This window comes from Sinohyriopsis cumingii, chromosome 13 (genome assembly GCF_028554795.1).
Source record: "Sinohyriopsis cumingii isolate HCF-2022 chromosome 13, ASM2855479v2, whole genome shotgun sequence".
Classification (NCBI taxonomy): domain Eukaryota; kingdom Metazoa; phylum Mollusca; class Bivalvia; order Unionida; family Unionidae; genus Sinohyriopsis; species Sinohyriopsis cumingii.
Window position 1 is genome coordinate 19,584,936 of NC_142973.1, and position 16,039 is coordinate 19,600,974.

A 16,039-nucleotide genomic window follows, 5' to 3' on the forward strand; every position below is an offset into this window, starting at 1 on the left:
TTAGATGGGCCCCTCCATAACAGCATGGTCCAATGAATGTAACAAAAAAAAAATTATACCACACCGATATTGTAGATCCTTTCCTTTGATTACATAATTTGTTAATTTCATTACAAATATGAACATGGAATAAAATGCCTTTCGTTTGGTGCAGATCATGTATGAGTGGAAAAGATTGATAATAATAATAATAATAATCATCATCATCACCAACGTTACTAATACACTGTGATGGTGAACATTTCAATTTTATGCAAATACGCTGGTACAGTTTGTCAACACCAACTCCATAAATAATGAAATATGGTTTCCAATATATATATATATGGTCTAATGAATGTACATTAATGTTACAAATCATGAAACAACTTACTGTGCAGATTCTCAAATTTAAGCCCCCCCCCCCCTTTTTGTGCAATATTTTGGGAAATATTACAGTGATTTTAAATATTGTAAGCATATGATGGACTGTTGACCTTCTGTACACCTATATGTGAAGTAGTAGTAGTAGCAGTACATCACCCCTTTGCTGAAAATGGACATGTCCAGGAACTAAAAATAACCGCGAGCACGATCGTCTTTTACACTGGCAACTTCCGCTTGGTTTCGAAAGCGATGATGTTATGGGACCTTAGTAATACTCAAGTTAGAAACTTTAATTGATGAATGAAATGACTGAGCTATGTGAATTTTTTGTTATCTTCTTGTTGCTTGTCGTTGTTAACTTATACTGTATCTATTTTTCATATACTTACTACTTTGGTTCATTGTTGTGTTTCGGGATCTTACGTCATCAAGCACTTGATTAACCTAATGTAATCTATGTTGAACGGGAGATAAAGTCGTACATACATACATACATACATCATGTATACGCGCATAGAAACATACATACATGCATACATGTTTTGTAGTAAGAAAGATGCATGTTGTTACCATTTGTATACAGTTTTCAATTTTGTGTCTTTCTTTTTATTTTGTCAGACTAGATACGGATCATTTATTCAACTTATCAGCCACCAACTTTAGAAGTCATTATAGGTTAATTCTCAAAAATAATCCAGAAACATATAAAAATCGGCGTCGTTCCTTTTCCAAGGTCATTGTTAATCATGTAACAATCTATGTTTGATGTACTGACACTCGCTGTAGCATTAGCAGTTCCAGACAAATATGTAAAAAAAGAAAAAAAGGTTGGGGTCATATTCTGTCATGGAATATTTAGGTCCAAAATTTCTTAGATATAATTTTATGATTGCCACATCATCAATGTTTGTCAAGACGTTAGTTGACGCAATCTTTCTCTTGTATATGTTCTCGGTTCTATTTTGTGGCTCATGATTATATAAATATATATATACACATACCTTCCGATTTCTTTTAATATATCATTTCTTCGCCATACATGATTACGTAGTCACACTTGGCATGTTAGTTACCTACACATTTAAAGTATGGTAGGCAGATATTGCCTTTGGAACCACCGCGCTTTTTTTTTTTTTTTTTTTTTTTTTCGTGTTAAATCTATTATCTTTCAGAATAGTTTATAACAACCTATATATATTTTTAACTTGAAAATAACTTTTTTAGCTCAGGGGAATTTTGTTGATTTTAACGGCATTTTAGCTCCTTATTGATTATATCGTGGGGAGGAAGCTTGATCTAAGTGCCTTTCCAAGGAGGCAGCCGATCCAGATTGTCCTGAACTATTATCGAAACTGAGACTCTTGGATTACGTGTCCAACGCTCTGCCAAGTCAATTACCGCGGCTCACTTACAGAGTATATTGTGTGTCTGAGGGAGCTTCCAGGTGGTAAAACCTTCCCAGCGCTTTGAGTGGCGTAGCTAGTCTATTTGGGTCCCTATACAAGGCTTACCGATGGGCCCCTGCCTCTGTTTCTATTAATATCAAATGCCAACGCCATATTTTATACTCGTAAGTATGTATTATCAATTACGGTATTGGATGGGTGGAATATTTCCTGCCCTAGTTTCTTCTATAGTGTAAAAAAAAAATAAGTTGTTTGGACGGGCAAATTGACCTCCTATATTCGCGGACCCCTATGCTGTGCACATTTTTGCTTATAGTAGCTACGCCTCTGTACGCTTTCCTCCGACCCCTTAGTGTGTTCGGTTCACACACCACCCCCATCTCAGCTGCTTCAAGTGTTCCCTAGGTCATGGATAAAATTTGGAAAATAAAATATAAGCAGATAGTGTTATGCGTGTATTTAGCTGGATTGCACGTCAGTGTGCCATATTTTTGGTTGCCAATTTGCATCATGCGCTTTTATTGTCTGATACTTCTTGGGGGGGGGGGGAGATTTCACTAGCAGATATTACAATGTTCTTGTCGCTTGATCATTATCGGAAATCTAAACTGTATTATGTTATATTTTATTAAAAATTGTTACCTGGCGCACCTGGTCGACTGCTCAGTAAATATATAGATATAATCAAAATGCAATAAGAACTAAAATAATTTATACTCTTTAATTAACCAAACTAATATTGTTCTTAAGCTGATAAAAAGGCAGTAAACAAAAATCCCGGATGTCATGCAACTGGTGTGGCATTGTAGTTCCTCTAGTTCATATAATTGTGAAGAAAAATTTCGTTTTACAAACAAAAGCAAAATTAAACATATACCCTACCCTGATCACCACTAGTAATTATTTCTAAGCGGAATAGAAGTTCGTATTGGAAATAAATAAGCACAAGCTACCGGTCTTCCTCGGGTAACTTCTATGGGGTGATGGAAGATCCCGCCTTCCGCATGTTGAAAATCTCTCATAAATCAGAGTGCACAAAAGGGGTATATATACCTGGAGATTTTTTGAAGCACTAAATTACATATTATTTTATTTTACCTTATTTATAATACGTTTTATTTAAGCTGCTATTCAAAAGCACAGCCCGTATGGTACATGGTATTGTTTATGGTGTGAGACTTTTAAAATATCTGAAGCCCTTTCATTTGCAGGTTTTCCAATACATACCTGGAAAATATCATTGTCTCATATTAAACCGGTTTCTAGCGTCTTGGCATTGAGTTTTATTGCAGTGCCCACTAGTTTAATTATTTTGCAATTATGTCGAGTTCATACTACAGACGATACTTTTGAATTAAAAAATAATTAATTTATCGATATATCTTATTGTACAATACATGTATGTGTGTGTGATTTGGATTTTTAACGTAGCTTTAAACAAATTTCAGTCATATCGCTACCATGTCTGCAGTGTGGCAGTTTATAGTGATGTCTAACACTGGGTCATCATGCCGCAGACACGTATCATGTTGTCCCACCCAATCACATTATCCTGACACCAGGCCGACCAGTCCTAACACTAACTTCTTAATGCTATTAGTACCATTTTTGTGAGTCTTTGTTATGACTCGGCCAGAGATAGAACCCACAACCTCCTTATCCGAGGCGGACGCTCTAACCACTAGTCCACCGGAACAATACTTGCAAGATAAGTCGTGAAGAGTTGAAATACGTAACCAAAAAAATAAACACTCTACACTCAAGGGTCGCACGGCACTATTGTTCCGATATCTTTGATCAAAATATTGTTTACGGATTTATCAGATATTGTTTGGCAGATTATATTGAAAGTATAGTATGCATTATTTTAGGTTTAGGTTCGTGCTTTTTTTCCTTTTTGGCCCGTTGAATATTTCCATATTTTACACACACAAAAGCGAAACGTTTAAAGAAACTAATATTCTTTTCAGCTTTAATTCGAATTTCACTACATCACTTAATCTCTGTTCTTATAGCTTGGACTTTACCATACTCACCCATGAAAATATTGAATCTGTCCTTTACTTTGATTGAAAAGTTGTAGAGACAAAGTGTGTTTAAATGAACGCTATGGTTGGGATTTAAAGAGATGATAAGTGTGCATTTCTAATGAATTTAGTATGGATAGGCACCGATACAGCAAAGAATTTAAACAGTTTTAATGAATCGACTGGTGAGTAGAGGACCCATCTTTCAAAACGATTAAATCAAGTTAGCCTATTTTCGCATGTGCAACCGTACAATCTCGATCTCTCTCTCTGTCTGTCACACACACACACACACACGCACACGCGAGGATACATAGATTCAAACGTACATTTCCGTGAATACAGTCGATGAATAACTAAACTAGTCCTACATTAGTCTAAATTGGCTGCAGCCGCTTCGTTTAGTTTTTAGTCGAGGAGACTCTTGCTTAGATATAAAAACCTCTTTGTTTAAATATCTGTTTTGCTTTGCTTTGGGGGGGGGGTAAGATGGGGGGGGGGGGTTCAGAGGGTCCCTAACACTGCCAACTTGTTTGCGTTTCGATTCAAGAGTTTCTTCAGAAACACGGTCGCCATATTTGCAACGGCATCTGTCTTCAGACAACAGTTGTGATGTAGTTCACTGTCTTAGATAATCTCAGGGTTTTTTCTGTAACTTTTTGGAGCTGTACCTCGTTGAACACATGTATATGTATACAAGAGTTCCTTTTTTTCATTTGTTCAATTTGTGTTTTAAATATTAAAGATTGACGTTGTAAATATTGGACGCCGACAGAATTTTTACAGAAATGAACTGTGCTTAAAACCAGAAAAGGACAGTGAGCAGCCCGTCTCCTTGTTTATATGGAGAGCTACCGTTTGGTTTGAAACGTCAAGCTGACAGTGTTAGGGACCCCCAAGTGATGGTCAGGTAATAGTCTTCACCTGCCTTCCCGTTTTATATACACCCCACCCCCACCGATTTCAATAACGAAAAGAACGAAGGAGAATTTAAAATAATGTACAGAACATAGTCATTTCATTCATCAATTTATAATTTCTGAGATTGATGGTTGGGGTACTAACACTGTCATCGTCTTCTCGTTTTATACCAAACGGCGAGCGAGATTTTTACATTAGCATGGCGCGATATTGCATACCTTAGGCGAGTCTATTTTTCTCACCCAATATTGAGTGACGCAGTTATATCCCTTTGCACTTGCGCTCTTTTTTTTTTTTTACAGACCAATTACACTGCTTGTCAAAACCACGTGACAGACAGATGTATCATTCCTTTTCTTTGCTTGATTTTCCTAACATGTTTAAATAACTTTTCAGTATGTAATGGTTGGTGCTTATATTTAAATGTTTAATGTCAGCAAATTGGGATATATTTCACTTTTCAGTCTTGTATCCAGCTCAGTTATGTACATGTTTGACATAATTAACAGTGTGTTATGTAAATATGTAATTGTGTTATGTAAATATGTAACAGTTAGAAACTAAACATTTATATACATTTTGAAAAAAAATCTGCTCTTTCTATTCAACCGGGACGGATAAAGTGTTTTTCCATGGGAAGTAATAGAGCCAGTCTTCCCCTATAGTTTCAAGTAAAATTTCAAGTAACAATTTGTTTGGTGGGTGGGGTGGGGTGGGTCGGTGGATATGGTTTGTAATAAAGTATGCACTTATTCAGCGTGGAATTATAAAAGCATAATACACAAGCTTATTTCAATGTTCTTGTATTTCATTGGCAAAGATGTTTAACATGTATAAAACATTGACTGATTTAACAGTATTAACTGATTCGGTGGTGTGTTATGTATAATTAATTTTATTATTTGTTGGCTTTTTATTGATCGTATGTTATACAATCAGTATTTTGTACTTAACCTTGTCTAAAATCAAATTCATGTTGTACATGACCAGGAACATTTATTCTTTAAACAACATACTACATAGCTAATATTTCTCAACGAGTGTGGATTAAATATTCAGATCATTATCAGTGGAAATGAACATGTTTATTTGGACCTGGAACTAGGACATCAGATTTCAACTTGGAAATTCCTAAACTTTTGACAACTTCGAATAATTTTTTTTAAAGGAGACCAGACCTACATCTAGGCTCTGTTATTGTGTCTTAGCATTTTACATAATGTTGTTTACTCTGTGTGTGTGTGTGTGTGTGTGTGTGTGTGTGTGTGTGTGTGTGAATGTGTGCGATTTGGATTTTTAACATAGCTTTAAAAAAAATTCAGTCATATCTGTAGGATGTCTGCATTGTAGCAGTTTATAGTGATGTCTAGCAGTGGGGCATCATGCCGCAAACATATGGCATCGTGTCCCGCCCAGTTACATTATCCTAAAACCAGGCCGACCAGTCCTAACATTAAACTCTTAACGCTAACCGCCAAGTGAAGCAACCTCTAGTACCATTTTTATAAGTCTTTGGTATGATTCGTCCGGGGGTTCGAACCCGCGACTTCCCATATCCGAAGCGGACGCAATAACCGGCGACTGGAGTGGACTGGTGTTTACTCGAAAATTACTTATTCTTTCCTTAACATCTTGAAGCAGAATACTATTCTTGGACAGAAACTTTAATTTGGAATTATAGTGAATTCAGACAAGAACGTTTAGTGCGGTTAGCACATTATCACAATCCTGGCCACTGTCACATTCCCTTGTTCGAAACTACAGGCACATCAACACATTCAATATTTGAACTTTTTTGGAAAAACAGCAGAATTAAATTGGAACCTAACGGATTTGGACTTGTAATAGAACTTTAAGACTATTGCGGATTTAATTCAAAACAAAAGTTCTGTTAAAATTTTCACTTTGTATTCTAGGGAAATAAATTACTTGTTGAATTTCTCAAAACTTGTTGGTTTTTGTTCTTTTCTGTTGCTTACTTTAAGACCATAGATTGCTAACAAGTGTATTATTTAAAATACATTTCCATTTCTATATAAATTTTATTTCATTTCCATATTTTTAAAAAAATAATCAGTTTTTCCTTCTCTTCTCTTATAAATTTAACCTCAAGTTGAATTTTATTGACCTTTGATTTGAATATTAATATTTGAGCTGTGCAGTAATTTGTGTAGTATACAGTTCTAAGTAGAGATTCAGAGGCGGCCATAAAGAAATAACACAATCTAAGTCAGAGTTTCGTAAATAATTTCACATAAAACCACAATGTAGACACGTGTGAAAATTGTGGCTCTTTTGTAGAATATTTTGTGCACAAGGAAATTGAAAATAAAATGATTAATGCCCCATCGATTAGATGGGCCCCTCCATAAGATCATGGTCCAATGAATGTAACAAAGAAAATTATACCACGTCGATTATGTAGATCCTTTCTTTATGAGCATAGTCTAGTGCGAATATCTATTTCTGTAATGGTTTCTTAATGATTTCATCCAATATGTCATTTGGCATGACCTGGGTAAGAGATAATAATACTTGCCAAAATTTGCAACTAGTATATGTAGTACTTTGATATTACTTGGAAATTTCCAACCAACCAACACACACACACACACACACACACACACACCGTCCCATATTATGCCCTCATCAGGGTGCTTGTGTAAAATGATGTTGTGTTCAACAGCTTATATGATGACATGAACAATTTTTTCCTTATTTTTGTTCGAGAGAGACTAGTGTGTTGGAGCATGTGTGTTTTCAAGTATTATATAGGATAATAGATATGCATTTAATGCTTTAAACATTAAAATAAGCAACGACTATAATAATAATAATAATAATAGTTAATAGTAGCAGTAGTAGTATTGATTACATAATTTCTTAATTTCATTAAAACATGAATATGGAATAAAATGCCTTTCGTTTGGTGCAGATCATGTATATGTGGAAAAGATTAGTCATCATCATCATCATCATCATCATCATCATCATAAAATTGAAATGTTTACTTGCACAGTGTATTAGTAACGATTACTAATACACTGTGCAAGTAAACATTTCAATTTTATGCAATTATACTAGTAGAGTTTGTCAGCACTACCTCCATAAATAATGAAATATGGTTTCCAATATATCTATATATTTCTGATGAATTTGTAAGTTATTAAAGTTACAAATCATGAAACAACTTACTCTGCAGATTCTCAAATGTAAGCTCTCTCCTCCTCCTGCCCCCCCCCCCCTTTTTTTTTTTTTTTTTGTTGCAGTGCAATATTTTGGAAATATTACAATGATTGTAAATATTGTACGCATATGATGGACTGTTAACCTTCTGTACACCTATATATGAAGTATTAGTAGTAGTACATCACCCCTTTGCTGAAAATGGACATGTCAAGGAACTAGAAATAACCGCGAGCACGATCGTCTTTTTCACTGGCAACTTCCGCTTGGTTTGAAAAGCGATAATGTTATGTATGGGCTCCCTAGTAATAATCAAGTTAGAAATTTTAATTGATGAATGAAATGACTGAGCTATGTGAATTTTTTATCTCCTTGTTGCTTGTCGTTGTTAACTTATACTGTATCTATTTTTCATATATTTGCTACTTTGATTCATTGTTGTGTTTCGGGATCTTACGTCATCCTGCACTTGATTAACCTAATGTAATCTATGTTGAACGGGAGATAAAGTCGTACGTACATACTTACATACATGCATACATACATACATACGCGCATAGAAACATACATACATGCATACATATTTTGTAGTAAGAAAGATGCATGTTGTTACCATTTGTATACAGTTTCCAATTTTGTGTCTTTCTTTTTATTTGTCAGACTAGATACGGACAATTTATTCAACTTATCAGCTACCAGCTTTAGAATTCATTATAGGATAATTCTCAAAAATAATCCAGAAACATATTAAAAAAAACGGTTTCGTTCCTTTTCCAAGGTCATTGTTAATCATGTAACAATATATGTTTGATGTACTGACACTCGCTGTAGCATTAGTAGTTCCAGACAAATATGTAAACAAAACAAAAAGGTTGGGTCATATTCTGTCATGGAATATTTAGGTCCAAAATTTCCTAGATGTAATTTTATGATTGTATGTATTAATATGTTTCATCTTGTAAAGACGTTAGTTGACGCAGTCTTTCTCTTGTATATGTTCTAGGTTCTTTTTTGCGGCTCATGATCTGGTATTATATGTGTGTGTGTGTATATATATATATATATATATATATATATATATATATATATATATATATATATATATATATTTCTTTTAATCTCAAATTTCTTCGCCATTAATGATTTCGTAGTCAAACTTGGTGTGTTAGTTCCTTACGCAGTTAATTTATGGAAGGCAGATGTTACCCTTGGAACAGGAAGGGGATCAGAATGGTCAAAACGTAGACATCACCACCGCGCGTTTCTTTTCTTTTTTTCTTTGGTGTTAAATCTATTCTCATTCAGAATATTTTATAACAGGCTATATATTTTTTACTTGATAATAATTTTATTGGGGAGGAAGCTTGATCTAAGTGCCTTTCCAAGGAGGCAGCCGATCAAGGTTGTCCTGAAATATTATCGAAACTGAGACTCTTGGATTACGAGTTTAATGATCTGCCAAGTCAATTACCGCGGCTCACCTACACAGTATATAGTGTGTCTGAGGGAGCTTCTAGGTGGTAAAACCTTCTCAACGCTTTCAGTGGCATAGCTAGGATTTTTGTTGTTGTTGTAGGGTTTAACGCCATTTTTCAGCACACGATAGGCTATACATGGCGGCCAGTATCAATGGTGGAGGAAGAACCCGGGAACACCCCGGAAAGAACCACCGACCCACCAGAAGCTACTGGCAAGCTTTCTCACATACCCATATTAGCCGAATTCGAGACTCGAACCCACGCAGAAAGAGGTGAGATGGCATTGATCCATAACGGAGAGCGCGTTAGACCACCTGGCCACTCGTGGCCCCGCGTAGCTAGGAGATTTGGGTCCCTTTGCAGGGCTTACCGATGGGCCCCTGCCTTTATTTCTATTAATATCAAATGCCAGCGCCATATTTTATACTCGTAAATATGTATCATCAGTTACGGCATTTGATGCGTAATAAATTTCCTGTCCTAGTTTCTTCTATAGTGTAAAAAATAATAAGTTCTTTGGACGGGCTTATGGACCCCCTCTATTCGCGGACCCCTATGCTGTGCACATTTTTGCTGTATGGCAGCTACGCCCCTCTGCGCTTTCCTCCGACCCCTTAGTGTATTCGGTTCACACACCACCCCCACCTCAGCTGCTTCAAGTGTTCCCTAGGTCATGGATAAAATTTGGAAAATAAAATATAAGCAGATAGTGTTGTGCGTGTATTTAGATGGTTTGCACGTCAGTGTGCCATATTTTTGGTTGCCAATTTGCATCATGCGCTTTTATTGTTTGTTTCTTTCTTGGGGGGAGGGGATTTCATTAGCAGATATTACAATGTTCTTGTCACTTGATCATTAACGGAAATCTTAACTGTATTGCTATATTTTATTAAAAATTGTTGTCTGGCGCACCTGGTCGACTGCTCAGTAAATATATACATATAATCGAAATGAAATGAGAACTAAAGTAATTTATCTCTTTAATTAACCTAACACCTATTGTTCTTAAGCTGATAAAAAGGCAGTAAACAAAAATCCCGGATGTCATGCAACTGGTGTGACATTGTAGTTCCTCTAGTTCATATAACTGTGAGTCTTGGCATTGAGTTTTATTGCAGTGCCCACTAGTTTAATTATTTTGCAGTTATGTCGAGTTCATACTACAGACGATACTTTTGAATTAAAAACTAATTAATTTATCGATATATCCCATTTTACAATACTTTTATTTGTGTGTGATTTGGATTTTTAACGTAGCTTTAAACAAATTTCAGTCATATCGCTACCATGTCTGCAGTGTGGCAGTTTATAGTGATGTCAAGCACTGGGGCATTATGCCGCAGACATGTAGCATGATGTCTCGCCCAGTCATTATCCTGACACCAGGCCGACCAGTCCTAACACTAACTTCTTAATGCGATTAGTGCCATTTTTGTAAGTCTTTGGTATGACTCGGCTGGGGATCGAACCCACGACCACAGGCATCCGAGGCGGACGCTCTAACCACTAGTCCACCGGAACAATACTTGTAAGATCAGTCGTGAAGAGTTGAAATACGTAACAACAACAACAAAAAACTCTACACGTGATCAAGGGTCGTACGGCTCTATTGTTCCGATATCTTTGATCAAAATATTGTTTACGAATTATCAGATATTGTTTGACATAGATATTAAAAGTATTGTATACATTATTTTTGTACGGTTTAATAATACACGACATGGATTAGACGGTCCAGGGCATTACTTCCTTAAAGATCTATATCGATTGGAATCCGGTCTTCATATAGTTTGTAATTAAATAACAATTTACGTCGAGCGAGGACTCTCTCTCTCTCTCTCTCTCTCTCTCTCTCATTTATTACGATCTTTATGTCCCAGACGCATCGAATACTGCATATACATATGTGCGTTCATATGACTGTCTGTCTACCTACCTATCTATCTACCTACATGTCTCTCTATCCATAAGACCTTCTGTCTGACTGTCTGTTTATATATATATATATATATATATATATATATATATATATATATATATATATATATATATATATATATATATCAGAGGCGTAGGTGGGGGGGGGGGCAGGGGGGTACATATGTCCCCGGGCGCCAAGGTACAGGGGCGCCAAAATGAGGCTTACAACGTTACATTATAATAAGTAAACAAGGGTAATATTCAAAAATGTGATTAAACGGGGAGGGGGCTGGGGCGCCAATTTTATAGTTCGTCCCCGGCCGCAAAATATCATAGCTACGCCTCTGATATATATATATATATATATATATATATATATATATATATATATATATATATATATATATAGATAGATAGATAGATAGATAGATAGATAGATAGATAGATAGTCAGTCAGTTAGTTAGTTAAGTTAGTGTCATAAATAATGCAGTTAAAACCCAGAATTAAAAAAAAAAAACTAGCAATGTACCAAGTACGTCAGCTGCAATGACCAACCTGTTCCTTGGCAATTCGTCTTGTTGTCAGATCACAACGTTGTCCATAGGCGTCGCCGGCCTTAGGTAAGATATAAACTCAGACTATATTAATAAACACAACGGGGCTTAAACGCCGTCAGCTAGCAAATGCGATAAAGTTGTATATCGTCCGTTTAAAAAACACTGCGCCAACGGATGTGAACATGCCTCCACGGTATTGGTGACAGATCAAGACAAAACTTTCTTTTGAAATGACGTCATAAAATATTTCTCTCTGGGGTTTCCAAAACAGAAGTTCACATTTGTTCAAAAACCTCGAGTCCATTATACAGAAAAGAGTACAGGCAGGCTTGAGAATTGAGCATCCGGGACCAGAAACTATCTCATCATAATGAATCCTTAATGACACGGCCATTCGGGATGTAACGCTTTCCTCTTAGCGATTGTTATATAATAGAGCTTCGTGTGGACTTGATCCGGAAATGGAATAGTATAGAGCAAGGGGATTCTAGGATTTGTACATGAAATGACACAAACGTGAATTGAATTGAAACGCTATCTAAACTTTAGTTAGCTTTTACCTCAATGTAAACAAATCTGTGGTAAATATTATCGACAGTTCAGTTTCTTAGTGCGATTTATTTTTACCTGGAAAATGCCAATTTCGAAAGGGGGAACATTTACCAATGCACATGTTGAAATATTTCATGAAACTTCCTTACATTTCTCCTATTTTTCAGGTCCTATGTGCAGAATGTGCAAGTGAAAAAGTAAATGCATCATTTCAAGTAGACGTCGATAATATCAACGGTCGTTTGACTGTTTAAGAAGGGTCTTTACCATGCGGGTAACCTTGAGGAAAGCGGTTACATGGTTCATAACACTGTGCGTTTTTTTCTTACTCGTCTTTAATTTCTACAATCGAAGTTTATGGATTTATGAATCAAACGCCCATCCATGGGGTCGTGATTTCAATACAGATAAAGCAGAACATAATAAGATGCACAAACCGGCGATGCCGTATGAGCGGATTGGCATACACACGACACTCCATGGATTAAATGTGCCTCTTTTGAGAAATTTCACCGTTGCAATAAATCCCGTGCAACCGCCAGCAGCAAAGATAAAGAGATTAGTTGTATGGCCGGACAAGGAACAGTTTGACGACGACAGGATAGTAGCGCAACTGGAATACAAACCAAAATGGCTGGAAGAAAAGGAGACAAGAAAAGAAAACTTGTCTTTGAAACAAATTCTTCTCTATAGTGGTTTTGGAAATTGGCAGGTCAAGCAAGGTCAAGAAACCTTCAAAGAACAAAACTGTAGAGTTAACACGTGTAATTTGATAGCAGATCGTAACAAGGCAGCGGAAGCTGATGCCATTTTGTTTCAGCATTCGCCAACACGCCCTTGGTTCCAAAGACCAAAAAGTCAGATCTGGATCCTATTTTTGCTAGAATCTCCAAATCATACCCCTGGACTAAATGGCTTTGAAAATCTTTTTAACTGGACCGCAAGTTATAGACATGATTCTGACATAGTTGCGCCTTATGAGAAATTTGTACGCTATAACGAGAGCGTAAAGACATTGCCACAAAACAAGAGCTATTCTGTAGGTAAAGTGAAGCAGGTGGCGTGGTTTGTGTCCAATTGTGGTGCCAGAAATGGCCGCCGCGAATTTGCCAATGAGCTGGCGAAATACATTCAGGTGGATATATATGGTGGTTGTGGTGATCATAGGTGTCCCAGGCAAGACTCAGGCCGATGTTTTGAAATGCTAAGCAAAGAGTACAAATTCTACCTTGCGTTTGAGAATTCTAACTGCAGGGATTACATTACGGAAAAGTTCTTTGTTAATGGGTTGTCGTAAGTATATTTTGCATTTCTTAATGAACACACATACAAGAAAGTTTTTTTCTTTTTTCAAAAAAGTTTATTTTCCGAATTTACTGCAACACTTTTAGTGATAGATGCTTTGTCTGAGCAATTTTTGGTGTAACCGTTGTTGATATTTTGCACGGATATATATATATATATATATATATATATATATATATATATATATATATATATATATATATATTCGTTAAACGTACGTTCCTAAGCCTTGATTTTAAAATTTTGATGTATGTTTCTCTCTGGAGGCGGGGGTGGGTGGGTGGGTTTGCAGTCTGGTTAACACAGCTTCGACGTATTAGCGATGTCACATGAACCAGCTGGTTGTTTAACCCAGTGTGGAATATCCTATTACTTTTACTGTCAAGTGATATTACAAAGCTAATTAGATTAAAGCTTACACTACATCTCCCCTCCTGAGAAGTTTACATTAAAACGAAACGTGGTCTGATGACTGCATTTCTAAACAAGCTACATCAGCTTTGTTTTTATAAGTTCAGTCTCTCAGGTTGTTTTGACGATCTTCCCGAACGTGTGAAATATCCATTTTGCCTGGCTGGCATTGCTTTGCTTTCATCTGATTCAGTCAAAGTATCAGGGTTTGAAACAGTCACTCTGAGAGGCTCAAATAGTGAGGTGGGTATGGAGATTGAATTTATAAATTTCTCCTATTACGCGGTATCTCTCCATCGTCAGTTACTACCATGTATGAACGAGGTGTAGATGCATCAGATTTAACAATGCCTGAAGAAAAACGATCTTTAATCCATACTTTATTCCCTACCGGAAGTTTTTCGTATTTCGGGCGTGATGTCTACAATCATAATTTCTCTTGTAAGTTTGCTTTTGATAGTTTTCCGATTTCTTCAGTTTCATTAAATCTAACCATTTTGGATCTAAGTTGTTTGGTGCCATTGGTAAAGTAGTTTGTAATTTTCTTCCTATCAATAATTCGGCAGGTCTGTATCCGTTTGGTAATAGTGTTGCGCGATACGTTAAAAAGAGCTATGTAAGGATTGTTTGCTTTTTTAAGCGTTTTTTTAAAATTGTTTGAACAGCTCTTTAGGCGAGACCGTTGTTCTCTGGATATTTTGGACTATATGTAATCCATAATGTGTCGCAAATTCTTTGAGTATTGCGGATGTGTATACCGGACCATTATCTGAAACTAATACTTCTGGTATACTATGTCACGCAAAGACTGATTTGAGATTATTGACAATGGCTTTCGAACCTGTGCCTTGCAATTTTGCTAGTTCGATGTATCGTGAGAAATAATCAATCACCAAGAGATATGTTTGACCATTCAGTTCAAACAAGTCTGAAACGACTCTTTGCCAAGGTCGACTTGGAAATTCATTAGGTGTCATTGGTTAAAATTTATCTCTTGTGTTTTCGATGCTGTTTTGGCAAGACTTTACCAAGTGTTCTAGCTGAGTACTTAGTCATTTCCACCAAACTGACGTTTTGGCACGTTTTCGGCATTTAACAATGCCTTGGTGACCATCGTGAATCCTCTCTACAATTTCTTTTTTAAATGATTCTGGTACGACCAGGCGTGTAACTTTTATTAAAAGACCATTTTGAATTGTAAATTCACCTCTATCTGCCCAGTACGATTGAAGTTTTCCGTCAATAGCGGATTTCTCTGGCCACCCCTTTTCACAAAATCGTACAAGTTGTTTGCAAATTAAATCATTTCGATACTGAGACTTTATTTGTTCAAGTCGAGTATTTGATGCAGGCAAATTACTAACATAGGCGTTAGTTTCAGCCTGAAATTCTCTGTCACTCTCAGAGTGATAAGTTAAAGGTGCTCTGGATAGAGCATCAGCAGTTAATAGATTTTTGTCAGCAGCATGAACTATACAAACGTTGAAATCACATCAAACGCATTCTAAAGCGTTGAATTCTAGGGGGTAAATCTCCCAAGATTTTTGTGCTCGTTGGTGGTACTAATAGCTTATGGTCAGTTTCAAGTTTGAATTGTGACCCAATTAAATAACTATTGAAGCGTTCACAAGCCTAAGTGATTGCAAGGGCATCTTTTTCTACTTCGAGCATAGCGTTTCTCAGTTTCTGACATATCTCGTGCTACCGTGCTTCTGCCGTAGCACAGCAACTAGTCCAAATGAAGATGCATCTGCAGATACAACTATTTCTCTGTCTGGATCATAATGTGCAAAAGTTGGTGAAGATATAATTTCTTGCTTGATATCTCTAACAGCTTGTTCTTGATCTGGACCCCATGTCCACGAGTTTTTACCTTTCAAAAGCTCACGTAATGGTTTTGATTTTTCTG

The 16,039-nt window shown here is 36.3% G+C and overlaps 1 protein-coding gene across 4 annotated transcripts in view; it reads left to right on the forward strand.

Annotated features, from left to right (window-relative positions):
* LOC149785011 (core alpha-(1,3)-fucosyltransferase-like) overlaps positions 1-16,039 on the forward strand; it is a 110,008-nt gene that overhangs the window by 59,379 nt on the left and 34,590 nt on the right. For all 4 annotated transcript variants that reach the window (XM_089978705.1, XM_089978706.1, XM_089978709.1 and 1 more), the window contains one exon: positions 12,582-13,707. In XM_089978705.1, coding sequence (XP_089834831.1) covers positions 12,683-13,707 — 1,025 coding nt within the window. In that variant the 5' untranslated portion in view covers positions 12,582-12,682. The remainder of the gene's footprint in view (positions 1-12,581; positions 13,708-16,039) is intronic.